This window comes from Athalia rosae, chromosome 1 (assembly GCF_917208135.1).
Source record: "Athalia rosae chromosome 1, iyAthRosa1.1, whole genome shotgun sequence".
NCBI classification, from domain to species: domain Eukaryota; kingdom Metazoa; phylum Arthropoda; class Insecta; order Hymenoptera; family Athaliidae; genus Athalia; species Athalia rosae.
The window spans coordinates 17,293,224-17,320,000 of NC_064026.1; the positions used below are offsets into that span (position 1 = coordinate 17,293,224).

Sequence of the window (26,777 nt, forward strand, 5' to 3'; positions counted from 1 at the left end):
ACTACTAAGCGTAGTTGAAATAATTATTTAGATACAAATTCAAGTAAATTTTAGTTTATTGCAAAGGTCAAATTATGATCTTTGGTTATTTTTACTATTGTAGCTGGATAACAGATTTGATTTTGTTTACAGGATTTAACTTTATGTTGTTTGATACAGTGATCTTGATTTTTACTCGCACTCTTTGAATTTCTTTGATCGAATTCTTAACGGTTTTAAGACTGAATGTATGATCTTGAGATAACTGTTTTTATTTCTGGAGAGATGTTCTATTCTTGGAGGTTCTGGATAGAAGAGATGGAATAGGATCTTAACTCAAAAAGGAAGGTTCGTATATTGGAAAAGAAGGGATAGTTTAGTTTGGCGGGATGCTGGAGAGGGTGGTTTCATTGGCTGATAGTTCTTGGGTTTTTTGGGATTTGTTCAGGGTTTTCATGGTGCGAGTCGATTGGGTAAGTGGTCCAAGCGACGAGCGATGAGGGGAGGTTCTAGGTTCTCAGGGAAAATAGCTGTCCTTATTCTCAATATAACGAGACTCTTCGTTTCAAGAAATTCTCCGAGTTCGAGTTTACATAAATGATATTGGTGTTTATATTAATCAAGGCTATGAGTTTAATGAAAGAATTGGAAAAAATTATGTCTATCATAGATGGTTTTTTCTAATTACATATTTCATATGATTGAAGGGGATGGATTGATTGTAGGTAAAGTGGATTTCTCTAAGATACTGGAAAACAGAAGATATGAATCTAAACTAGTAGTAATCGTGTGTCGGTAAGTAAAGGTTTCTAGGGGTTGCTGGTGAGGATGTAACAGCACTGCGACTACAGAGAATGAAGACACATCCATCACCAGCGAACTCGATAGGTATAGTGACGTACGGAAAATCACCAAAAACAAACAATGCCTCCGAAGAACCTCGGAAACACTACGAGCGAACAACAATTATACTCCGACGTTCGATGAATTTATGGATAATTTAGACAACATAACACCAACAACTAACATTACAGAATCTAAAGATGGAATATTCACGAAAAACACAAACATCGTACACTGCGTACCAGTGAAAGAACCGTGGAACGACGATCTATCTAGACAATTAATAAATAGAGAAATGTTGCGGAAAGAAACATTGAAGACGAACGCTCAGATAAAATTGATCTAGAAGACCTCTCTCATACCTTGACAAAATTAAAACACTTGATAAATCTCCGTAAGATTGATGAATTTTCGTTTCCAAAAACAAACCCTGGATTAGAATATCTCCAGTGGACCATCGTCAAAAAATTGTTCTATTACATTTTCGGGAAACCAAATGTGAAAATTACGCTTTGAATTAATGAAACGATCATACCTGACGTATCGCTACGTGTTTGGGAAACAAGCCTTTCAAGATAGCGACACCTGTTGCTGTCGATCAGCGTGAACTCGCCATACGCTGCCGCATCCCAGGAAAAGGCGCCCTTGTTCCGTCTCTGGCTTCAGCCATTTTAAATTAATTTTTGAACTCACCGGTTCGCCGTTAGAACACATCTTTTTTGGTGTTAAGTAATCTCAACTCAAGTGATTATTATAATCGTTTAGACCGCTCATGATATTCATAATTGTCAACGACATCTCATGCGATTAATATAATCATCAGTTACTGCTCAATTGATCAACTCTATAATAAACTATTCAGTCAACTTATTCACACCGTTTGCACATTGATGTAATCGTGAACTACGAATAAAATCTAAGTTATTGCAAGGAGTTCGACGTTCTTCTCATCTTATTCATTTCCTCAACACTACGCGAAGAAATAATTAAAGAATATTACGAATCATGGTTAGGTGGCCACTAAGGCATCAAAAAAAATTTACAACAGGATTAGAGAAAATTACTATTGGCCCAACATGAAAGTACACATTCAGAATTTCATTAAAACCTGCGACAGCTGCCAAAAAAAGAAATTAGTCCGAATAAAAACGAAACTACCGATGATAATCACAGACACTCCGGCAGACGCTCTCGATCAAGTCGCACTCGATATAATAGGTCCTCTTCCCGTCACAGAATCTAATAATCAATATTTATTAACAATACAATGTAACCTAACAAAATTTTTAGAAGCTATACCGCTTTCTAATGCAACTGCCAAAACAGTAGGTACTGCATTTACGAAGGAATATATTACGCGGTATGGAGCGCCACGAGTAATACTGACGGATCAAGGGCAAATTTTCATGAGTACAACAATTAAACAAATTTGCAAACTTATCAAAATCAAATAAGTAAGAACCATAGCATATCGACCACAATCAAATGACTCCCTAGAACGAAGCCATTTAGTCCTCATCGAACATATCAAGCACTTCATCAAAACCGGCAAGGATTGGGATAAATACATACGCTTCGCGATTTTCCGATATAATACCGCAAAACACGAAGGAACAAATTTTACACTACACCAACTGATCTTCGGCAAAGAAGCTCAAATACCGTCGAATACGAGAGCCACAACCGAGATGACCAACACGTACGATGCCTTTATGCTCGACCTAATGGCAAACCTGACCGATATTCGGAAACAAGCGACACAAAACTTGAAGGACGCGAAACAAAGATCGCAAGACTACTATGACAGGAAGATCGATACGCACCTTTTCAAAGCCGGACAAAAAGTATTTCTAATGAATGAATCACGCTCTAAATTCGATGACCACTATAAAGGCCCGTACGTAATCAAACGTATAATCGAAATTTACATTACTAACAATAAAACTAAAATAGTACACTCAAATAAACTAAAATTAGCTTATATGCGGGCTGAATACCAATCACCAACCTCTACTGGAGTCAGAAAACACCCTCTAGAACTCCGGGAACTCACGGCAGATTATTGAATACATTCATGTAAAAATCAATGGTATCGCCTTAGAGATTAAGATAGTCATAAGCTGATGAATATCATGGATGTATTGTACTATATCTATGTGAATGACAACTATTATTACCCATATGGTTGCTAAAATATCGATTGAAATCGAATTCTTTTTCCTCCATCTTCACAAGTCTGAAGATTAGTATAAGTAATAGGATAACATGTTTACATACATTAGTTAAACGAATGTACTTTCGGACCTAATAAAGGATTATCCCATGCTTACTTGGTCGACCTATCATACAACTTACCTAATGAATAAGAACACAGTATATCCAGTATTGAATATTATATACCTATACCTTCAGAACTTTACATTTACCATTTGTATCGATATCAACTAATTAGCACTAAGAATTTTGTAAAAACACATCCGTGCATATCAATACCTACGTTCTAACTACACCTCTGTATCAGGAACATACCCTTTGTCCCAAAACCTATGTTCCCTCTAAAGGGGGGGGAGGAGGGGGGGAGTTACGTCTTACGCCGCCTCTCCTTCTTTTTCTTCTTCTTCTCCTCTTACAATTGAACTATACCACGATCAACCAGACCCTCTACATCCTCTTCTACTATTTCTTCACCGCATCACTCTGCAGACTGTTGCTAGCTGCAACGGCATGCAAATTCAGCTAAAAACCCCACCTAATTCCGAGCCTTCCTTCTCCTCGCTATTCCTTCAAAAACTTAGACTCTCCACACCAACCGGCTGAGCAACAACAATCCTCCTCATCAAAAAGGGCTTTTTACGTATCAATAAAATAAGTCATCACGAGAACACCAATCGTCGAACCTTTATCACTTCAAACCTTTCCAGCAAGGGGTGAACCCTTTATAATTGTTGACGCGCCTAAAGTCGCACGTTACAAGTATTATACATCTTTTAAAAATATTTCTAAATACAAGAAATCTCTCTACGAACAGAAATTCTGGAAACAGCCAGATATTTTCAACATCCAGAAGGTATCTAGAGGAAGCTCAAGTATTATTTGATAAAAGGATTTTTCTTTATATTTTGAATAGTAATTGACTAGTAAAAAAATCATTTTTTCACTTCAATTATTGAAATTTGACTAAAAAATTATTCAATTGCCGCACTGAAGGTCATATTGTCAAATGTATTTTATTTTAACATGAATTGTATTATTTACGTAATTCTGTCGTAAGTTGGAAATATAATTTTTATCACAATGCCATTGAATAATTACTTATGTCAATTCTGAATAAAGTGGTTTAAATTCAAAATAAGTGAAATTTCAAAAAAATGTGATTTTGTTGCATATTATTACAGATAAAATTGCGAATATGACAAAATATCAATATCCACTAACTAAAATCTTCAAATTACAGTATTGCACTAAGTTCTTCTTCATGTAGAACTTGTATCGCAGGTGCACTTGCAGTTTGTTTGCTTGATAACTTAACTATAAATATAAGGGTTGATATTTTTTTTTATTACTCTAAATAATTACCGCTTAAAATGATGACAATAATTTTTTTTCCTGCAGAGATACAAAAATTATTCAAAATAACATCATTAAGAATAGAGTAAGTACTTAAGCTAAAACATAAAACAATAAGCATATTCTCATTTCGATTAATTTAGACGTAAGTTTAATTGGGTAAGGTTCTAAATCGTTAAGTTGTGTCCAGTAATTCTTAATTCTACGTGTGTAAGCAACATAGTGGCCGATTCTAATTGGGGGAGTAGGGGGACGGTATTCCATCACACCACGTAACAAATTTTTTTCATTAAGTAAAGGTAATTTGGTTGGAATTTCTCTTAAATTAGTTTTTAATAAAGGCGGTCGATTGCAGTCTGAAGGAAAAGCAAGCTTTTCATAAAAGTGGTAAATATTCAAACATAAAGATGGAGAAACTGTCATAGTACGGCCAAATACAAATTTTTCACAGTTTTTACAATGAAACTTTTTGTTCAAAATTACATTTAAAACGCTTTTCTCCAATCAATCAAATCCGCAATTCCATACTAATTTAGCACTTATATTTAATATTGACATTTATCTTGTATCGAGAGATCTGCAAACGGGACAAACTTTGTTTTCGACTAAAGATTCATGAGTTCTCATTACTTTTCAAAATAAATCAGATATATCGTCACTGCAGTCGATTCGATAATTTTTTTCAGGGTATAAAGCTCGTAAAACAGTGAATCTTTTTTTATAATATTCAGATGTAGCACCATTTTTCGCATGACAAACTACGGATGATAAATAATCTGACATGATAGTTCTGGAAGTAACAAAATTTCTAAAATGACTAAAATTACGATAAGCAAATGAAAGTACTTCTGATAAACTATCTAATGGGCAAGTATTGGTGAGAATTATTTATTTTCAACAATATCAGAAGTGCAACCATTTTTAATGAACAAATACGGTTTATTCATCTTTTCTTTCTTTTTTTCTTTATCAGCTGCATTCTGGTGTAACTCTTGTACTTTAGGGCATGCATTGAGATATTTTCTCTCGTGTTTTAGCTTGATCTGGAATGACTGACTGAAGAGCTCATTTGTTGTTTATTCAATACTTTTTTTCCAATAACTCGAAAATTAACAGGCTTTTCATCAGGTGTAATTAAATAACTGCTGTCGAAAGTTTTTTTAATCGAAAAATTCAAAGAGGTATTGTTACTGAATTTTATTTGGTTAGGAGTAGAATGGAATAGAGGACAACTCAAGTCATCTACGGTCGAGTGAGCACAATCTGAGTTTTTGTTCGAATTTCGGCAAGTATTACTGTTTTCTGGAATAGAGTTTAATATAGAGTTACTATTATCGTCATTTATAATCACTTTTTGGATTGAATTCATGTTTTCTTCTTTATTATCAAGGTCACACTACCTCAATCATTCTCGGATTGTTCACATTCCGTAATCTGTACTTCACTAGAATCACTAACAATGACCTGATTTTTCCAATTTTTGACAAAGTTCAGTACACGTGGATCTGTTGTTTTTTTTATTTTTACTAGAGTCAGATTGTTTTTCCGTCAGTTTCTCATGATTGTAAGCACTTTTGGCTTCTATCATTCGAGTATTAATACTTTTTGTGTGTTCTGCCAAAAAAACATCGGCTCGGTTTGGTTGGTCATCTGTTAAAACATTATTTTTTACAAAGCTAAAATAATTTTCCGATCTTGACGAAGTCGCCACGTCATATTTGGATCCATAATATTTTAGCATTGCATTTGTCTATGACGGAAATTTTTGAAATGATAATTTTAAATCTATTTTGATCCTGGGTAAATAATGAATATTGCTATTATCAAAATGAATGGACCCATCAGGAGTACTACAAGGTACTTTTTCAAAAAGATCTTCTTTACAATTTCTCAAATCTTCATCAATTGGTACTTTATTTTCAGGTTCATCAACTTTCTTATCATCTTCATGGCAAGATAGATGTTTTTCACTCGAAGTTTTATCTTCCCAAGTCGTACTGAGTTTAACTTCACTGTAATTAATTGTTGTTTCATCAAATTCGGACGTTTAAATTCTTTTCATTATCTATTCAATGTCATCCTTACAACTAGTTTCATTACTACTTATGTTTATTGAAGCATTCATCGTTTTTTCAAAAGGTTCTAATGTACTCATAAAATCAATCGCTTTTAAGTAAAAATCTCTGATGTGATATTTACAGTTTGTAGAACATTCGAAACGCGATACCCAACGGATCAAGTGAGCGATATCTATACGAAGATATGGTCGACTTATATGTTCAGCTTTGCCAATTAGAACCTGTTAACATTCTAATAGGTACTCTTTATAGGTTTCATTATTATAAGCTATGCATATCGCATTTTGTAACGCTTTTGACATGTCAGTAACAATTTCTGAAGGTTCGTGAGCTTTTGATGCAATCCAATTCTTTATCCAATACTCAATTGTTGTAGTGTCGTGTCGCTCCGACAGCATTTGACAAACCTTCACAATCAACGATCCAACATGAGTAACGACTTGGTATAAGAATATTGGACCGCAATAACTATTATCAGTGTACAAAACTTTCCGAACTATACTTCCTGCTGCATCAATTGACACAATGGGATTCAAAGTGAGAAACTCATTGAACACACTAACTTGCTCGGGAGTCCAGTACATGACAAAAAATTTAATAAATCTAACTTCTCGAATTACAGAACTAAGTTCTGGACTGTTAGGCTTCAGATTTCGAATTGAATACCACAAATCATCCTCAATTCCAAGACGTTTCTTTTAAGCTTCATGCCGAATTTGGTTCAGAACACCTATTTTTAGAATTATTGGAGCAACCTGATCACTATATTCCTGAAATTTGTTTTTTAAATTGCTTTCAAATTATTCACTTTTTTCAGACTCCCTAGCTTTGCTGTATTTTTCCTAAAGATTTTCGAAAATATGCCTTTTTTTAGTGTGGGGAACATTTTTTGTATCTAGAGTATGAATGATTATTCATACGTCATTGTCGTTATCAAACGTGAACTTGATTTCACCATAAAATCCCACCTTCCATTTCGTTTCTGTACAAAAACCGTTCATTTTTATAATAAAACTATTGTTAACATCATCACTACATAATTTATAAAAATTAACTAATTCCGCAATAAGATGTCCCCAACCAGAACGTAAAGCATAGTATTCTTGTTTATTTTTATCAAGTTTTTGAATTGATTTAATTTTCAACCACTGATCACTGGTAAAAGAAATAGCAAAATTGATCAGTTTCGTTTTACTCAGGTGTTTTATTTGTGAATGAACACTGAAATCACTATCATCAACATTACGACATTTTTCTTATTCAGCAGTTGTAGCAAAAATTTTGTCATCTTCACCAAAATCAATATTTTTTTTTAATTTGTCTGAAAAATTTAAATTTCGTGCTGCAAGATGAGACGCTTGAAGATCATATTTATCTTGAGAGATGTTGAAATATAGAGCGATCGAAGTTTTCAAATATTTCCCGGACTTCTGTCTTTAAATTTGACATATTTCTTTCCAAATAGGATCTGCTTGTTAGGTCGATGAAAGATTCACCGGCGTTATTATCTAGGTTTGCTCTCGTTTTATGCAACTAAATGCAACTGCAGAAAAGGATTCGGAGTGATGAAGGTGATTGAGAGTTTGTAGATGATTATGATGCAAAATATATTCATTCGCCAAGCTCGGAGAGGCTTACAGACGTAATCAGACGTGGTTAAGTTTCGAAAAGTAATGATTGTTATTGACCAGGCTCGGTGAGGCTTACAGGTGTGTTTGATGAATAATTGTAGAGTAACCGATCCAGGATTTCGGTGTTTGACTAAGGAACTATGTTCCGGAAAACCGTACTAGTTGGTTCTAAGTTCGGAAGTGATTTTGATTTGAAAATTTGGAATTAAGGTAAATTCGTTTCATTCAGAAAAGAGGTAAGTGAAGTGGGAGTACATGTGAAGCTGACAGGGTGCGAATCGGAAGGTCGTTGCACTTGCATGTCATGCTGATGAAAGGTCGAGCAGTGACCGATAGCGGTTAAATGGAAGGCAGCGAGAAAAATATCGGGTTGCGTCTAGGAAAATTGTTGGTAATGATTGATATGTATTGGGAATCAGTAAGAATGGTTGGACAAGACGTTTGGACCAAGTTTCGGACAAAACAAAGCGATAAAAATGGTAGAAAGGTCAAAGATGTTGAAAACGACAACGAAAGTAAAAATGACGAAAATGTTAGAAAGGTGAAAAGGGCCGAAAATCATGAAAATGTTGAGAATGGTGAAAATGGTGAAAATGGCAGAGATATCGGAAATGATGAAGATGGTGAAAAGGTCAGACTTGTTGAAAATGACGGAAATAGTGAAGATGATGGAAATGATAGAAAAAGTGTAGATAACGGAAGTAATAAAGAGGTCCTAAATATCAAAAATGACGAAAATGGTCGAAACGACAAAGATGGTATAAAGGCCGGAAATGTTGGAGATGGTGAAGATGACAGGAATGTTGAAAAAGTGCGAAATTTCAAAAATGACGGATAAGGTGAGAACGATGAAAATAGTGAGAAGATCGAGAATGATGAAAATGACGAAAATGGTACCGTGCCGCTACGCAGCGGAATATTACAGCGGTATTAACAAAATATAATACGTTGCCGACTTAAAACGAAGCGAATTAAGCGATATAGGAAATTCGATAATTAATTGCATAAAATGATCTGTTGGTTTTCCCAGCAGAAGGCTGAATCGACGGCGGCATAAACTAACTGACCATGAACGTAGCTGATGGTGATGATTCAACGAGAGCGGGCGAAACAAAGGTATCTCATTTTTAAGGTATTCTAATGCGACTGCGTTCAGCCACAGCGGTATTACCCCTAGGAGGGTCAACCCTAACACTTTCTATAATAATGACTTCATTAGACAAGGTGATAAAGGTAACAATTCGTTTAGCAATCAATACATCAGTCAATGCTGAACTCTAGTGTAGCACGCGGTGATAATCTATTCTCAATAGCGGAAATACAAAAGATAGTCAAGAGATATTATAAAGATATTCAGCAAAATAATCAGAAAGATAGGCCTAGGCAATCACGAAGTCGCTCCTCAGAGTCAAAGATGAAAGTACCAAATCTCGGGCCCTGAATCGGCCCGCTACACAACAAAATACTCTTTCAGAGAGGGTTTGTTGACAATTCAGGGATTCAGCACCGCTAAATAAAAACTCTCCTGGTTGTATTCGATAAGCCTTTTATTACACACGAGAACAAAGAGGCCGTTGTCTTGTTCAAAAGAAAACGACAGTTGAAAACATAATAAGAACCAAAAGGGAAATGAATGAACAGAAAGAGAAAATAACCAAGGAATATGAGAATGAAAAGATCCCTAGAAGAGGGAAGAAATACACAGTCTCGCTTGGCCCTTTACTCAGTGCTGCCTATCAGTTTTTGTCGAGCTAACCATCGTAGAAAATGGTTTATTACAACAGGATTCCATGCAACAGAGCAATAGACCTTACCTTAAATGCGGAAAGAAAGAAGTGCAGAGCAGTGGTGTTAGCGATAAACTCTAGCGATAGACTTAGCGATAAACTTAGCGGTAACTAGAGCGGTACCAGAGAAATACGTCAGTCTTCGTAGACGGCTGAACGCAGAAAAAAGAGACGATCTTCGTTCTCGTAGTCGGCGGCTCTTCTCTACCTCGTCCTCCGTTATGGTGGGGCGAACAATGAGGCACTACCATTAGTCATCCATCACACGTAAATTTTGCGTTAAGATTCGGGACGACTCGTCAGCCGTCGGGAACTTAGGTGTTGGCGGAGAGCAGCGGGACGTATGCGGTATTGTACTCCCCTTCCCTTTTATGCGGGAAATCTGTGACTCAGTGCGGTAATTATTTTGTTCGCAGGCGGGAATTTCCTGCTGATCCGATGCGGTAAGGTACGTTATTCGGGCCTCTTCCTGGTGCGGTAGCCCCTCGGCCTTCTGGCCCTGACAATGAGTTAGAGCAATACCACAGGTGAAAGGTTCACCTGAAACCAACGATCAGCTGTGGCACGGGGAGGCCTGAGGATGTTGCGCTCATCCTATTCCCCCTCCAGACGTCGCGGGGTGCTATACTCACCCATCGACACGACGGTTACTTCCCTTTGGGCTGCGATACTATCATAAACCTTCCTGAGTGCCAATATGACGTCGAAACCAGAAGCGAGAACACTAGACGGTGTGGCCGATGTAACCTCAGGAAGGCGTTAGTTCCTTTCCTCGGGGATTCAATTGTAGCGGGACTCTCATGCCGCAGCTTTTAGCCCTATTTCCGACGCTACTTCGGGAATCAGTCTACTTGTGATATAACGAGAATCAGCGGTAGTGGGTCGTATGCGGATCCTTTCACTCCATCTGACTTTGATCCACAAATAACAACAGCCCTCTCGTATATGGGATGCTACCCTCGGACGCCTTTGCAACGTAGCAATCTGGAGCTGCACATCCGTGAGGTTCGACATAGCGGTAGCTAACAGTGGCATTCAAACTTACAATTAGCGGAAATCCCTGGTGCGGTATTGAGGGAATCACGGTGATGCGATAGAGATGCCTTTATGGTGCAGTAGAAAGAGAGATATCCTCGGGAGCAGTAGAAATGTCGTCAAGAGGCGGTAGAGATGTCTTCGGCCAGTCGTAGGTACAGAGCTATGCAAATAATAATTACAAAGCGTATTTAAACCAAGCTAACCAGCCTATTTAGTGTCACTCTGATTTCTCCCAGGGTTTTCGCGGTATTTACAACGTATTTCTTTCGCTAGCTGACAGTTTTTTATTAAACCGACTCTACTGGGACGTCGCATCGAAGATACGACGTCACAATACATATGTATGTTCACACTTGTATATAAAAAAGTTTATAAGTACGTAAAAACATAACGAAGCAGCAAAAAATTATTGCAATAATTCTCGTTTTCAGTATATCATGTTTCTAAAACGGCAAATTGTTGATACCCGAATCGGGATTGTGATGAAAATTTGTGATTGTAAATTTTTCATATCTATGAAAATACTTGTAAGTTGGAAACGAAAAACGTAGGGCGCATGCTATACATAATTGGGAATGTGGGGAGAAGCTATTGTTGAGGAAACTCACACAACAGTTCATATTAAGATTGGTAATGACGTTGGTGAACTATTACTTGATTTTTTTTTTAAACTAACAATAGGCTTTTTTTCACTCTAGTTCCCGAATATTCAATAGTATTTTCACTTGTACAATCAAAAATTTTTAGTTTGTCGAAAAAGGCTTACTCAAAGGTCGGATTGAAAATACGAATGTATTTCCGGAAAGTAGAGTGGAAAGAAGCTTGGTTTGAAAAAAAGAATTTCTTTCTACGACCATTTCTAACGAAGATATTCATTCGTTGGGTGAAGAGTCGAACGACGCGTTAGCCATCTTCACTACGCAATTTGGGTCCCCCACCACGCGACTCGGTAGACTTGGGCAGTTCGGGCGAGTTTCGAGGCGATCGACGCTGTTTGATGTTTTTGTTCATGATTTGAAATTACCCTGACGATGTTGTAACAATTCATGCCTATTCCGTGGAGTATTTCACGAATTTTCGTATTTGTTTGATTTCTTAATATCAATTACAGCAATAAATACCGCCCAAAATCCGTGATACTATGTCATCTCTCGTTCTAATTGGCACATCGAGGTTTTTTTTCTTCAAAATACTCAACGAAGAAAAAACAATAAGAATCTGTTGAGATCCATTCGAATTTGAATCCAATTAAAATCAAAGATATCTCTATTTGTCTAAATTTTTAAATCACAGACGAACTTAGTTTTTATAGATCAAAGATTTTTTTGTGTATCTAGTAAGTACTCATGGAAAACTACCTCTACGATTTTTTGGTACGAACCATGTGACCATCGTGCGTAAGAAAGTGTAGGCAATCCACGGATTTTGCCTCGTCGAGTATTGTCGCTCCACTACGAAACATAGGTGACCGAAATTCTTGACTATTCTCTGCGGAAAAGTTTGAAGTTGGTGCTCCATCAGTCCCAATACCACAAGTTGATCATTCATGAAGTTATTCAAAGAAATCAAGAAAATTTATTTCCGTGGTTACTTGAAATTCACAAATAAACTAATTCTCATGAAATTTTGCAATCGGGCTCATAATTCAAATCTTCTCACGACGAACAACTTTTCTACGAACACTTTTCCCAAAAAAATTACAGAAAAAAATTTATATCGCTAAATATGGTTTTTTCCTTTTTTTAACAATTTTTTGCGGCCAAACCCGTTTGGAGAAAATGTTAGACTTTTGAGGGTGTCTTTCTACTGGTCTATCGAATTTGTGAAAAAATCGGGTCACCTATAGATCTTTCACGTTAATATTCACCCGTTTTTCGGCTTACAATCAATGCAACTGGACTTAATACCACAAATCATCAAGTTGTTCTCGTTATTTTTTTTTTTTTTTCTATTTTTGCTTTACTCGAAAACTTTCTCAACACGACATTCTTAAAATTTTGTAAAATCATATAAAATGTTTTGTATTGCTGATGCAATATTGTTTACGGTTCGGAAGGAAGACTTATATTTTTTTTTTGTTATTTTTTTCAATTGAGAATTCTCATTTCACTATAAAGGTTTTTCCTCGAACTGTATCTCTATCTTATTGTTATCAAGTTCATAAAAAACTGTATAACGAACAAACTTACATTCTCAAGCCCCAACAAGAATAAAACATACTATTTTTTTCGCGGTAGTTTGTTTCAGCGAAAATGCAATATCACATTGTCAGAAAAACCGTACTATTACGAACTATACTGAACTTATTTTCAATCGAACAAAGAATAATTCTCCTTGACATAGAAAATATTGTATTTCAGATGCTGGTTCTCAAATGCGAACAAACTATCCGAATATCAATTTGCATTGAAATCATTATAGCGACGACAGACGCTCATCGGGAACATCATAGATGCGATAGTTCAAGTGTGCTACATTCGTTGCGCGTCACCGTCTATACCGGTTGCATTTGGAGAACGGATCCGCAGATCACTTGTGCGGTAGGCCGATGATTTCTCAGGAGTCGTTGAAGCGTCTGTCTTACCATAAAAGGCTGATGGCGCCCTGGGCTGGCGCTCTTATTTTGCGACTTACTACCTTACGACTCTGACTTTTCGGAACTCGTCCGATCTAGTTCAATATATCTATGTCTTTAGTATTTTCGTCGTTTTCACTATTCTCGTCATCCTCACGATTTCCATGATTTTCAACATTTTCGTCAGTTCCACCACCCGTATCATTTTTACTATCTTTGTCATTCTCATCATTTTTGTCACGTTCACCATTTGAGTTTTTTCCACGATTTCCGTCGTTTTGACTGTTTCCGTCATTTTTCAAATTTTAGACCTCAGCAACATTTTCGTCATTTACTCTATTTTCATAATTTCAAACCATTTCCTCGTTTTCACCAATTCCGTCATTTCTAACATCCTGGACCTTTCCGACAATATCGTCATCCACACGTTTTTCATCATTACCACCATTTTCATAATCATTACTAGTTCCATCATTTTCGACATTTGTGACCTTTTGACCATCTTCGTCATTTTCAATATTTTCGTCATTTTTATCATCTTCGTCATTTCCACTATCCTCTTTGCTTTTACGTTTCCCATTCTCTTCACTACTGTCATCATTCTCACCAATGTTATAATCTTCACTTTTTTCATTATTTTTCACAGTTCCGACCTTCTCATCGTTCCAACCATTTTCATTGAATTCAACATTTTCGACCTTTTCACTATTTTCACTATTTACAACATATTTATAATTCTCAGCAATTTCATCATTTTCGTAATTTCCGACCTTTTCACCATTTCCATCATTTCAATCATTTCCGTAATTTTCAACATTTCAGACCTCTCCAACAATATCGTCACTCACACTTTCTTCATCATTCTCAACATTCTCATCATTATTACTTTTTCCATCATATTCACAATTTTCGACCTTTCCACCATTTCCATCATATTCACCATTTCCGTAATTTTTACAATCTTCGTCATTTCCACCATCCTTGTCGTTCTCACTTTTTCCATCCTCATCATTTTCACTATTTCTGTCCATTTCACTATAAACCTAAAATTTTTATTATTTACACAGTTTTCATCATTTTCACCATTTTCATTATTCTCACTATTTTTGTCATTCCCAACATTCTTATTATTTTCACGATCTTCATAATTTTCAACATTTTCACAATTTCCGATATATTCGACATTTTCGACCTTTATTACCATTTTTATCATGTTTTACATTTTCATCATTTTCGGCATTTCAGACCCCCTCAACAATTTCATTATTTTCACCAACTTTGTAATTTCCAGCATTTTCAACTTGCTCACCACTTCCATCATTTTCACTGTTTTCGTTATTTTTCACATTTTGGTCCTGTTTCGCGATTTCCATTGTTACGGACCGGCCGTACCATTTATCAAATCATACCTCATTCTACTGGACCATCCCGTGGTTTTAAAATTTGCTTTTTTTTTCATTTATGAGTCATTTTCATTATCGCGAACTCATCCTCAGTACCGTCAACGGTCAGTGGCCCCGGCGTCAGCGTAATTTTGTATAATTCACTTTGCAGGCTAGAATACGCGAAAACAAGGTTTCTTATTACATAGGCAATAGTCCATTTCTTAATACTAAACGCCAGGCGGGGGACGGAGGTAATTAAAGCGGAGACAGCACATTGCACTGACTCCCCGGCTGAAATCATTTCAACACACGAACTTCGACACATAGGGACAATGACTGGGGGTTGCCCTGTCAGCACAACGATCATACGATTTTCGCGATCAACCAGAATATTATAGATATCAGGTGCAATCGCTGATTGGTCAATCATTGTCCCTTTCCGAGAAATGTGGAAAAATACTTCACCTCGAAGGGTGCATTTTTTGAAGCATTAATCCAAACAATCGCGAGGTGCGTGGATCTGAGCCCGAAACATCAACAACGAGTCTAGGTGACATCAACGGTCTTAAAGTTTGCCTTATAGTGCTCCGTGTTCCGATAGAATTATTCCTGACTCTATGCCCGTTTGTTAAATCGCGAGGCGCGTTAACGTTGGTGAAGTGAGGGATCTGAGGTAGTAACGGGTGATGAAAGTCTTAAAATACTGCCCGGAGCGGACTAATTAGAGATTAATATATTAGACAATTTCATAGATCAAAACTGTGCACCAGTCCAACGACGGGTTGAAACTAAGAGTTAATCTAGCGTTGAACTCAGTGGGGTAGTCGCACAGCTGCGGAACGCATCAGCACCAGATCATCACTAAGGTCAGTTTTTACCATCAGTGACCACCATCGGATGCGTAACGTACACAGCAAATCTCTACCTTGCTTATCTCTCTTTCCAAATTGTTATTTAAATTTGCTCTATTGTAATTTTACGTTCATCAAAAAACTTGGAAGGTTACTTGGCTTGCTAGGCCGTGGGTAGCTGAAATAAGGAACCTTGTTTTATAGCTCTACGGTTATTCAGTTTTATTTCATTCATTATATTATTTGTATCTGTTTGGTTTTTCTTATTTACATCATATTATACGACAGTTTCTACCAGTTGAGTCGGTTGTCATATTTCATTTTACCTTTTCTCTCTTCCTGACTTTATGTTTGTAAACTGTTCGTAGGCCCAGTTCGGGTTAGACAAGTGACGGACCCAAAGTTCGGGATATTCCCGATTCTAGGTTTTTTTGCGTGTTTTAAATATCAGTATATGGCGGGTACTATACAGTAGCTCCGCTCGGTTACCCTTCCGTCACATACAGATTGGTGGCAGCAGTTACCCATATCTCGTTGATACAAACAGAAAGAGAAAAAAAAAAAAAAAAAACCGAAAAGTGAGAAATAATCCCCCGAGCTTATAAGTATATATTCAAATGACTTGGTATTACATTTCTTAATATCAGGTGAATGAATTTGTGCATATATTTCGTTTTATAATCGTTTTTGTATATATGTGTTAGTGCATTAAGCATTACACGACTTGTTGTTTATTGAATTGTTTTGCCAAATTTCTCTTATTTTTCTACCAATTTGCGGTCGCGGTGAAATGCCTAACGAAACCATGGATCAAAGAGCTAGATCCAGGGTGAACCTCGACGCGTCAACTGCCATGATGACGTCGATGGCGGAGAGTTTCGCGTTGCAGCATAGTTTGTTACCGATACCGGAATTCGATGGGGAAAACATTCCTTTCGAAGATTTCTTGCAAGACATCAAAAGTGGGGCGTCGTGCTTGCCAGCCGGTTCGGAGGCGGTATACGCGAAGGCCTGAACAGGAAATTTAGGGGGAAAGCACGAAACAGCGCGTACGGCGGAAACTTTGAAACCACCGACGAATTAGTGACGCACTTGAAGAAAAGATTCGCGCCGGAAATAAACTACGCTTTGTTAGAATATCGTATTCAACGATTCCGCAGCGCATTGCGCAACTTGTCACGCACGCGACAATTCCCTTTGTTCTCTCACTCGCGACACCTCTGTTAACTACTAATATGATCTTGTGTCGAAAAGGGTTTCTTTCGTGATAAAATAAATTTATCATTTGCATTATTCTTGCGTCTATTGCGTTTAATTGACCTAATACGGTGCGTTCCTGATTCACGAAATAACCAACAGGTTATGGGCCTAGGATAGGTCTGAATAGATTAAGTTGCGAAACCCAGGTCCAATTCAAAAGGACGTGCACGTGGAAGTTTGAGGTTACAGCCATGGCAGACATATTCCGTGCGAACATAACCAAACTGAACAACGATAATTACTCTGTTTGGAAATTTAAATTGGAACTGCTGCTCATCAAGGAAGAATTATGGAGTCAGGTCAGTATAATTAGACCGACAAATGATGCAGCTGCAGCGGCATGGCAGAAAAAGGACGACAAGGCTCGAGCTATCATAGGGCTACTCGTCGAGGATTCTCAACTCATCCACATACGTAAAGACACAACAGCGAAAGGTGTCTGGAAATCGCTAAAGAACTACCACGAGAAATCGACCTTGACAAGCAAAGTATATCTCTTAAGGCAAATTTGCAATTTGAAGTTAAACGAAACAGGCAATATGGAAGAGCACGTTACAAGAACGCAAGATTTAGTAGATAAATTGACGGCGCTCGGCGAGGAAATAAAGGACCATCTTTTTGTCGCGATGCTGCTAACAAGTAAGTAGTTTACCAGAAGCATACAGTACATTGATCACCGCGTTGGAAAGCCGACCGGAGAATGAATTGACGTTTGGCTTGGTCAAAGGTAAATTGATCGACGAATACAAAAGAAGAAAAGGCGTGCCGGACTCTGAGGACTCAAGTTCGGCATTGAGAGCGTCGGAAAGGAAAGGTTCGAACACAGAAACCAGAAAAGTATGTTTCTTTTGTAAAAAATCCGGACACTACAAGCAAGATTGCTTCAAGTATAAGGCTTGGAAAGCCAATAAAGGAAAGAGAGAGAAAGCCAACGAAGTAAAGGATGAAGATACGTCAGTGGGATTTGCTTGTTTCAGCATTCATGAAGCCACAGGTCAGAAGGATGCTTGGTACGTAGATTCGGGTGCCACAAGCCACATGACCAACAACGAGAGATTCTTTAAGTTTCTGGATCGAAAGGAGATGCGAGACGTGGCTCTCGCCAACGGTCAAGGAGCAAAATTACTGGGTATCGGCACAGGTGAACTGGACTGTCTCAATGAGAGAGACGAATCAGTCAAAGTAAGCATTCAAGATGTATTATTTGTCCCAGACTTGACTGAAAATTTATTGTCGGTAAAAAGGCTTACAGAAACAGGTCACACAGTACAATTCAAGGGCGAACGATGCGAAATTTCTGAAAACCACATTGTGATCGCCACAGCAAACCTGTCATCCAATATGTATGCAATGAGAATTAAAAACAGAGCATCGGTTGTCAAAGAAAGCGAACACACACCAGATTGCCAACATACTTGGCACAGGCGGTTTGGGCACCGACACCCAGAGGACGTTCGAAAACTGGAGACGAAAGAACTGATGACGAGCCTAAAAATCAAGGATCACGGGATTCGAGAAGTCTGCGAATGCTGTATCAAAGGAAAAATGTCAAGAACTGCAATACCGAAGGAAGCAACGACGAGGGCAACATCCGCACTATAACTGGTGCACACAGATCTCTGTGGACCTATGCAAAACGCAACGCCGAGCGGAAAAAGGTATGCAATGACAATGATCGACGATTATAGTCGATTCACGGAGGTGTATTTTTTGAGGTACAAGTCGGAAGCGACAAAATACATCATCGAGTATATTAAATGCACTGAAAACAAATTCGAAAAGAAAGTCAAGGTCATCAGGTCCGATAATGGACGAGAATACGTTACAAAAGAACTACAGAAATCTCTCCTAAAGATGGGGATAAAGGTACAGTACACAGCACCCTATTCAGCATTCCAAAATGGCATGGCAGAGCGCAAAAACAGGACTCTTATGGAAGCTGCAAGGTGCATGCTGATCGACGCCGGAATGAAGAAAAATTATTGGGCCGAAGCAGTCAACACGGCATGTTATTTGCAGAATATCTCGCCGTCGAAAGCAGTAAACAAGACACCATTCGAGCTATGAAACAATAGGAAACCGGGTGCAAAACATTTACACATATTCGGGTGCAAAGGGTACGCGCATATTCCGAAGGAGAAACGGAGGAAACTGGACGACAAGGCGATATTGCTCACTTTTGTGGGATATTCGGCAGAATCGAAGGCCTACAGAATGTTGGACCTAGCAACAAACAAAATAACCATTAGTCGTAATGTGACATTCATCGAGCGCGATCTAAAGACAGAAGAAAAGAAGATCGAAGAAAAGAAATTAGAAGAAAAAAGGAAAATCGTTCAAGGCACAGGGTACGACGTAGCAATAAACGGACACGAAACGAATCACTCGGACGAGGCCGAAATGACATTGGGAGATGAATTTGAAGATGACCAATATCAAGCGGTGGATTTAACGGATGACTCGATCCTGCAGGGATCATTTCCGGCTGGCGACGAAGAGTACATATTTCCGGGCGTGATTGAAGATATCGATGATACAGAAGTTCGAGTATCGGGCAGATCGACGAAAGGACAACCGCCCGACAGATTTGTACCAAATGCAAGAGTCGTGATGGAACACGAAGAGCCGAAAAGCATAGCAGAAGTTCTCAACAGACCGGACAAAAACGAATGGCTCAAGGCCATGAACGAAGAAATGAAATCAATGACAGATAATTCGACTTGGGAACTTACCACATTACCACAGCAAAGAAAGGCCATTGGATGCAAGTGGGTGTTCAAGAGAAAGAAAAATGCTGTCACAGGTGTGTTAAAATACAAAGCACGACTCGTAGCGCAGGGATTCAGCCAAAAATTTGGTACCGACTACGACGGAGTTTTTGCACCAGTGGTAAGGGCAACAACTTTGCGCTTGTTGCTGATAGTAGCAACGCAACGAAAATTAAAAATACATCACTTCGATGCGAAGACGGCATTCCTAACGGAGAATTGTCGGAAACGATTTACATGAAGCAACCGGAGGGATTCGTCAACGCAAAGAAAGAATTAGTCTGTAAACTCAACAAAAGCATCTATGGGTTAAAACAGGCCGCAAAATCTTGGAATGACAAACTCCACGCAGCCCTCATCAAGTTGAGTTTCCAACAGAGTACATCAGACCCTTGTCTGTATTCAAAAACCGCATCGAACACCTTCCAGTATGTAGCGGTATATGTAGACGATCTCCTGATAGCAGACAAGGACGAACATGAGATACAGAATACAGCCGACGGGCTTGAGGAAGAATTTGAGCTCACGAGGCTTGGAGAATTAAAAAATTACCTCGGAATTAACATCGAAAGGAACTCAGAAGGGATTTTTTACATGGATCAAGCGAAATACATCCATAAGATCATCAACAGATTTGGACTCCAATCCGCGAAGGTTTCCAAAACACCCCTCGACACCGGATATCTAAAGGTTGCTCGGGACCGAAAGGCAATGGTCAACGGAGATGAATATCAGAAACTCATCGGGGCTTTGCTATACGTAGCAACCCATACTCGACCCGATATAGCAGCGAGTGTATCAATACTGAGCCAAAAGGTCAAACAACCGACTGAAACTGACTGGAACGAAGCAAAGAGGATTGCGAGATACTTGAAAGGTACAATACAATTCAAACTAAAATTGACAAGCAACAAAAAAGGACTCGAAGTTTACGCGGATGCAGACTGGGCGGAGGACAGAAGCGACAGCAAGTCACACAGCGGCTTCATATTCCTGTACAATGGAGGTGCAATTGCGTGGGCTTGTAGAAAGCAAACCTGCACAGCCTGGTCGATCTGTGAAGCGGAATACGTAGCGATAGCGAAAACAAGCAGGGAACTGTTGTGGATAAAAAGACTACTTGAAGACTTCGGTTTGAAACCGAACAAACCAATCCAAATGTACGAAGATAATCAGAGTGCAATCAAGATGGTAAAAAACGGCGAGTCAAGGAATAAAACAAAACACGTCGACGTGAAATACCACTTCGTGACGGATCCAGTCAAAAGAAGAATCATCGAAATACTGTACTGTCCCACAGACGAGATGATCGCCGACATGATGACAAAACCACTCGGAGCTGTGAAGCTGAAAAAACATCGAGAGGGATGTGAGCTAGTGGACTTCAGCGGCACAATCGTTGAGAAGGGGTGTTAGAATATCTTATTCAACGATTCTGTAGCGCATTGCGCAACTTGTCATGCACGCGACAATTCCCTTTGTTCTCTCACTCGCGACACCTCTGTTAACTACTAAAATGATCTCGTGTCGAAAAGGGTTTCTTTCATAATAAAATAAATTTATCATTTGCATTATTCTTGCGTCTATTGCGTTTAATTGACCTAATACGGTGCGTTCCTGATTCACGAAATAACCAACACGCTTATTACCACTATGAGATCGAAACAATTAGAATGAAACGGGGCGAATCGGTAAATGGATTTTATGACCGAATTGAAATCTTAATCAGCGGGTGCAGGTAGCTTTGTAAGACCCGCATGACGAAGTAAGCGATCAAATGCTCGTGCCAATAAGGGCCTGTGCATTAAATGGATTCCTCAGGGGTCTGCCCGATGAGATCGCGAAGGCAGTGGGCAGCCGCGACCCCAGATCCTTGGATAAAGCAGCGGAGATAGCGCTGAGAGAAGAAACCATGATGAGAAAGGGGGTGATACCTGGTGGACAATATCTTCGTCAACCGTATCCACGGTCCCCCTCGTGAAGTCCGTCTCGGGAGACGCGTGATAGTTCGGATTGTAAGTATCAATCGCGGAATGACGTAGCAATGACCGGAGGCGCCAGTAGACCCAGCAGTCCGTCGGCTGATGCGACATACAGAGCGGACAACGTGAAATTGCGCACCCCATTTGCACATGCGCGATCGTCGGCATTTGTTTCGCAGAATGTCCAACAACACTCCGCTTTCAGATTTAGCTGTCAAATACAAGGACCTAACCTGAACTTTTCGATGAGTGTATTTCTGTCGACATTTAATTAATCTCTCATTCAATTGATCAATTTTATTTGATGCTATGCCACCCTACTTATCTGTGTCTGGTTTTGTGTCGCATTATTCACCTGACACAACATACCTCAGTCATATTTAAATACGGCGATCTCAGCTGTATTGGTGATCGACAATTTGACAGCTACAGCTGAAATCTGAGGCTGTTGGTACAACACGCTAGCAGATGATAAATTCGACTGCCGTTTTGATTCACGCTTGCGCACAAAATCTGGGTGCGCAATTTCACGTTGTCCGCTCTGTATACGCCACTGGGAATTCTCCGCCCAAGAACATACACGGAGGGGCCATATGGGTATTCCCTCGGTGTAGGCAGCTCACCGCATTACCGTCCGAATTGTTTTTCCGATCGACCCTTAAACTGCAACTGCCCTCATCTCCATAGTTGCCCGGTATTTCCGAATTGTAATTTCAGACCCCAGAGTAACTACCAGTCCCCATATAGCAGCGGACCCTATTAAAACTATTGCTCCTATTGACCTGAAAATTCGCGCTACGACCATAACGAAATGCAGTCCCATTACCCTTATCCGCAGGAGCCGTACCGAACGCCTCGTCGCGATGACCCGAATTTTCCGCGGCAGAACCATTCCTTCGATGATCAATACACCCAACCGGGCGGGCATCCATTTCGCAACCCTTCGCCGGGAGGATATAGCGATTTTCCTCAGACGAATCTAATTGCGTCCCAACTCCACGGGCCGCAACGTGCACGGTCACCGTTGTCCGCATGCCCCAAAGGTAGGAAGCCTTTAAACGGAACGCCGGCTTGTCGCTCGGGCGCGGCGATGGGGTAACCGAATTCAGAGCGTCGCCGTACGGTGCGTTTCGCCGGAACAAAATCAGGCTCTAGGAGATGGGCTACGAGAGTTCTGGATAGATACGTGTTAGTGCGCACACGTACACGCTCACACACATGCATTATCGTGTCCGTGTGAGGGCACGGGGGATACAGGGGCAAGAGGGGCAGGGGTCTGGAAAGTTCCAGAAGGTCGCTCTTTCGCTGAACGATGCCACGGCGTGGGGGCGAAGCGGGATCGAGGGTGGGGGCCTGAAGCTTCTGGAACCGGAAGTGACGTCACAGGCGGGGGCGAAGCGGAGTGGGTGGGGGTGGGGGTGGGGGCCCGAAGCTTCTAGAATCGGAAGTGACGTCACAGACGGGGGTGAAGCAGGGTGGGGGCCCCAACAAAGCTTCTCGAACCGGAAGTGACGGTACAGGTGGGGGGTGAGGCCGGGTGCGGGGTGTGGGCCCGAAACTTCTAGAACCGGAAGCGACGTCACAGGGGCGGTCAAGAGGGGCGGGGGATCCTCGGAATATTCCAGAAGGTTTTTTTGAAAGTGGCCTTACGCGGTCACCTTCGTGAACAATTCCAGGAATTTTTCTACTACCGAAGATGCGTCATTTCCGAACGGTTCCTGGGAATTCTTTTTTTTTTTTTTGCGAAAGGTTCCGAAACGTCGTTGAGGGCCAACGACGTCCACCAGCGGCGTTCCGACGTGCGGGGATTCAAAGGAGTGGTGGTGGTCGATGTACATACGAATACAGTTTCGGCTTTTGTTTCAATTTTATTGATACCAGCGTACATTCTCTACATTGTATCCATTGTACGAAGCGAATGAATTTCCCGAGTAATCGAGAACCGAGCCGCTTATCGCTCGCTCACGCGTGTCGGTGTAGCATTACCGAGGCTGGGAAGGAAGAGCGCTGGGGACTCCCCGGATTCTCGGAGGTTCGGCACCTCGATCAGCCGGTGCTGGAAAGAGCAACGCTCCGCGCGGACTGTCGTTTGTCGTCGTATCCTCGCCTTGTAATCTGTTACATTCAGATAAGCCAAATTCTCAGAGTGCGTGCAAGGAATCGAGATTCTGGAAGTTCTCTGAGTATGCGATTTACGAAACGATACTCTGGCAAACGATGAAAAATTTTTCATCATCATTTATCTGTTCATATGATCAGCGAACCAATTGTTCAATTTGATCACATATTCCAGAGCACAATTCATTATTTAACAAATTTGCATGAACAAAACCGCTGCGGGTCGACGGTGAGGGTAAAGTCTTCACCGAAGGACAGTCGAAGTCTCTAAGATCCAAAAGTGCTCGAATTTTCTCATCCCTAGCAAGATGTTTCAGCCATTGCATTTTTTCAGGCCCTTTGATGTACACCGTTTTTGCCGTGCTGAGAATCGCGTCCAGGATTTGGTACGTTTTGACGTACAGAACGTCTCCAAAGTTCATGACAGTTCGTGGTGATTCCGCGTACACCAATTGTTCATGAGCCGATACTTTTCCGGCAACTTTTCCCAGGCGAACGGAGGTTTAAAAAAGAACACCGACGGATACGTTTGTCCGATCGCGATTAAGGTGAGTTCCTTCAACACGAACCGATTTTTAGGCTCCTTGAACCCTTGCACGTCGACGATGTACTCCATACTTGCGACTTGACGTGACAAGAGTTCGCATCAAACTGACGATTATTTGCGGTACATCGGTACAAGTTGCAATAGTTCTCGAACGATCGACAGATAGGTATGTCACGTCAATAATTCTCAAACAATTGGCAGAAGGGTACGTTGCGTCTTCTTTTCACGTAACCTGACACCGGCTCGGAACTTCTCGCCTTGTTTACGCGACGATGTCCACACCGCGAATTGTCACCAGTGGTGCGAGGTCTGTCCTTTTTCGATGTCCGCATCGCTGCGAACATTGAAGGTGTCGGCGATCCTCTTTCAATTTCAAAATATAAACATCCCTTGGGATTATATAAAGCGTGACGCCTATTCATGAAGCATATGCTACTCAGCACATTAGGCGATCATGATTGACCCGTAAGTATTGTGCAACTCCAGTAGTTCGACAAGTCAAAGGACAAGTTCGTGTGTTCTACTCTGTTTCGGTGTTTTTGATATTTTAGAACCTACGTACGTATTTGTCATGGGCCGTATATCTCCATCGAGTGGAAAGTGATAGGATTCGAAGCCGTACGAATTATCCTCATGTTGGCATCCGAGGAGGCTTTGAGAGATGGATCAACAGTGGTGGTCACCATTAATAACGTGATGGCTGTCCCCGACCTGATTGGAGACAATATAATTTTGGAGCGGTGCCCTCCTCAGGAGGAGTGCTTTTTTTTGGTCAGTGAGTGTTTGTGTGTATCTGTTATCCGAGAAGAAAAGATTTCGAGTGTCTTTCACATATTATTGAAATTTGTATATCTTTGCAGCCTCCTTATGTAGTAAACATGTAGTGAATCATATAGTGGATCATGTAGTGGATTGTAAAATAAACAAAAAACAAACTTTTCATTTCTTCATTCATTTATTCTGAATATACAACCATTCACAAAATGAATATATATGCGCGAAAAATTTCTCGAATCACACCAATTTGCGTACTCCACCGCTGAGCGGATTATATTCGGCAATGCGGTCGTGCAGAATTAAACAGTAGGCCGAGGTCTGCGCGGGAAACGGATGTGTCGATTCGAACTCGAGGCGAATGTCCACCGGTCCGGATTTCAAGGACTCGTTCGGCTTGGAACAATCTATCACGAGGAGCGGGGCGTGTTGCAGGTACTGGGTTCTCGCGAGCAGAGGTTCGGGTTCCTTGTTGTAGTACGAGGCTTAGAAGTTTGCGTACATGTCGTAGAGCACGGCGTATTGGTTATATGAAATGTCGAGATTCAGGTTTCCGTAGGGGTAGTTCTACGAGTTGAGGTAGAGTTTCACGTCTTTGAGGTTGCAGTGGTCAAAGTGGCTGGCGTTTTTTACAATAACGCTCTTCCTGGCGGTCTGGTAACCCAGCACGATGTATCGCGGTTTCTCAAGTTGCGTTGACGTCTTGACAGCCCACACGTGTTTGATGGTCGGAGAAAGCAGCGGGTACTCGTACAATTCTCAAGCCCGAAAACTCACGGGTACGGGCGGATCTTTGGCGATGTAACCCAACATTTCGAGTTTTCGTTTGTCGGCGATCTTGACGTACGGCACCATTCATTCGATTTTCTGGATGTATATCTCACCGTTCTCTGGAGCGATCTGCACCACGGCGTTCAGGTCGGTGTTGGATCGCGTGAGGATCACCTCGTGCTTTGCGTTGACGATGATCTTGCGGTAATCTTCGGCGAATCCCAGCTATGCGCCGGCAAATCCCAGCAACGAGTGATGCGCGACTCTTTCGGACTTCGAAAATTTTTCGATCCAACGAGTGATGCGCGACCCTCTCGGACTTTGAAAATTCCTCGATCCAACGAGCGATGCGCGACCCTTTCGGACTTTGAAAATTTTTCGATCCAACGAGTGATGCGTGACTTTTTCGGACTTTGAACGATATATGAGCTCAACATCCGTTGAACTTTAAAAACTTTTCCAGTCCACGCAAGTCATGCGAGAGCGGTTGTTGAATTCGGAAAATCTTCCGACCCAAGACGCCTCGTCACCGATCACGCCTGCATTGGCGACCGACGACAACTGACACTCTCTGCACCAACGGCACAGCAGTTTTCTCAACGCATGTTGGTAGCCGAGTCCGTCCGGCGTGGAGATCTCGCGAGCTTAACGCCCTCGCGCGTCTTGTTCGCTGGAAGGAAGTGTGTGGAAAAATTTTTGTATTTTTTATGAGTCTCACACGCGCATCCGCGCAACCTTCCAAACGAGAAGAATTTTTCGCACAATACTTCTATCAACTCCGCAACCCCGGCGAGGTCCACCACTGGCATATCATCTCGCGGAG

The 26,777-nt window shown here is 40.5% G+C and overlaps 2 protein-coding genes across 2 annotated transcripts; one reads left to right on the plus strand and one right to left on the minus strand.

Moving 5' to 3' along the window:
- Positions 1-13,848: 13,848 nt before the first annotated feature.
- On the minus strand, positions 13,849-14,871 carry LOC105686937 (uncharacterized protein DDB_G0290685-like). Its single transcript, XM_048649175.1, has 3 exons — positions 14,776-14,871; positions 14,347-14,541; positions 13,849-14,268 (listed from the first exon to the last, which is right to left on the minus strand). Exons 1-3 carry the CDS (start codon positions 14,869-14,871, stop codon positions 13,849-13,851), a joined length of 711 nt encoding a protein of 236 aa, XP_048505132.1.
- A 9,368-nt stretch (positions 14,872-24,239) lies between these two features.
- LOC125499766 lies at positions 24,240-25,282 on the plus strand. Its single transcript, XM_048649176.1, has 2 exons — positions 24,240-24,874; positions 24,961-25,282. Exons 1-2 carry the CDS (start codon positions 24,864-24,866, stop codon positions 25,280-25,282), a joined length of 333 nt encoding a protein of 110 aa, XP_048505133.1. The 5' UTR covers positions 24,240-24,863.
- Positions 25,283-26,777: the final 1,495 nt, after the last annotated feature.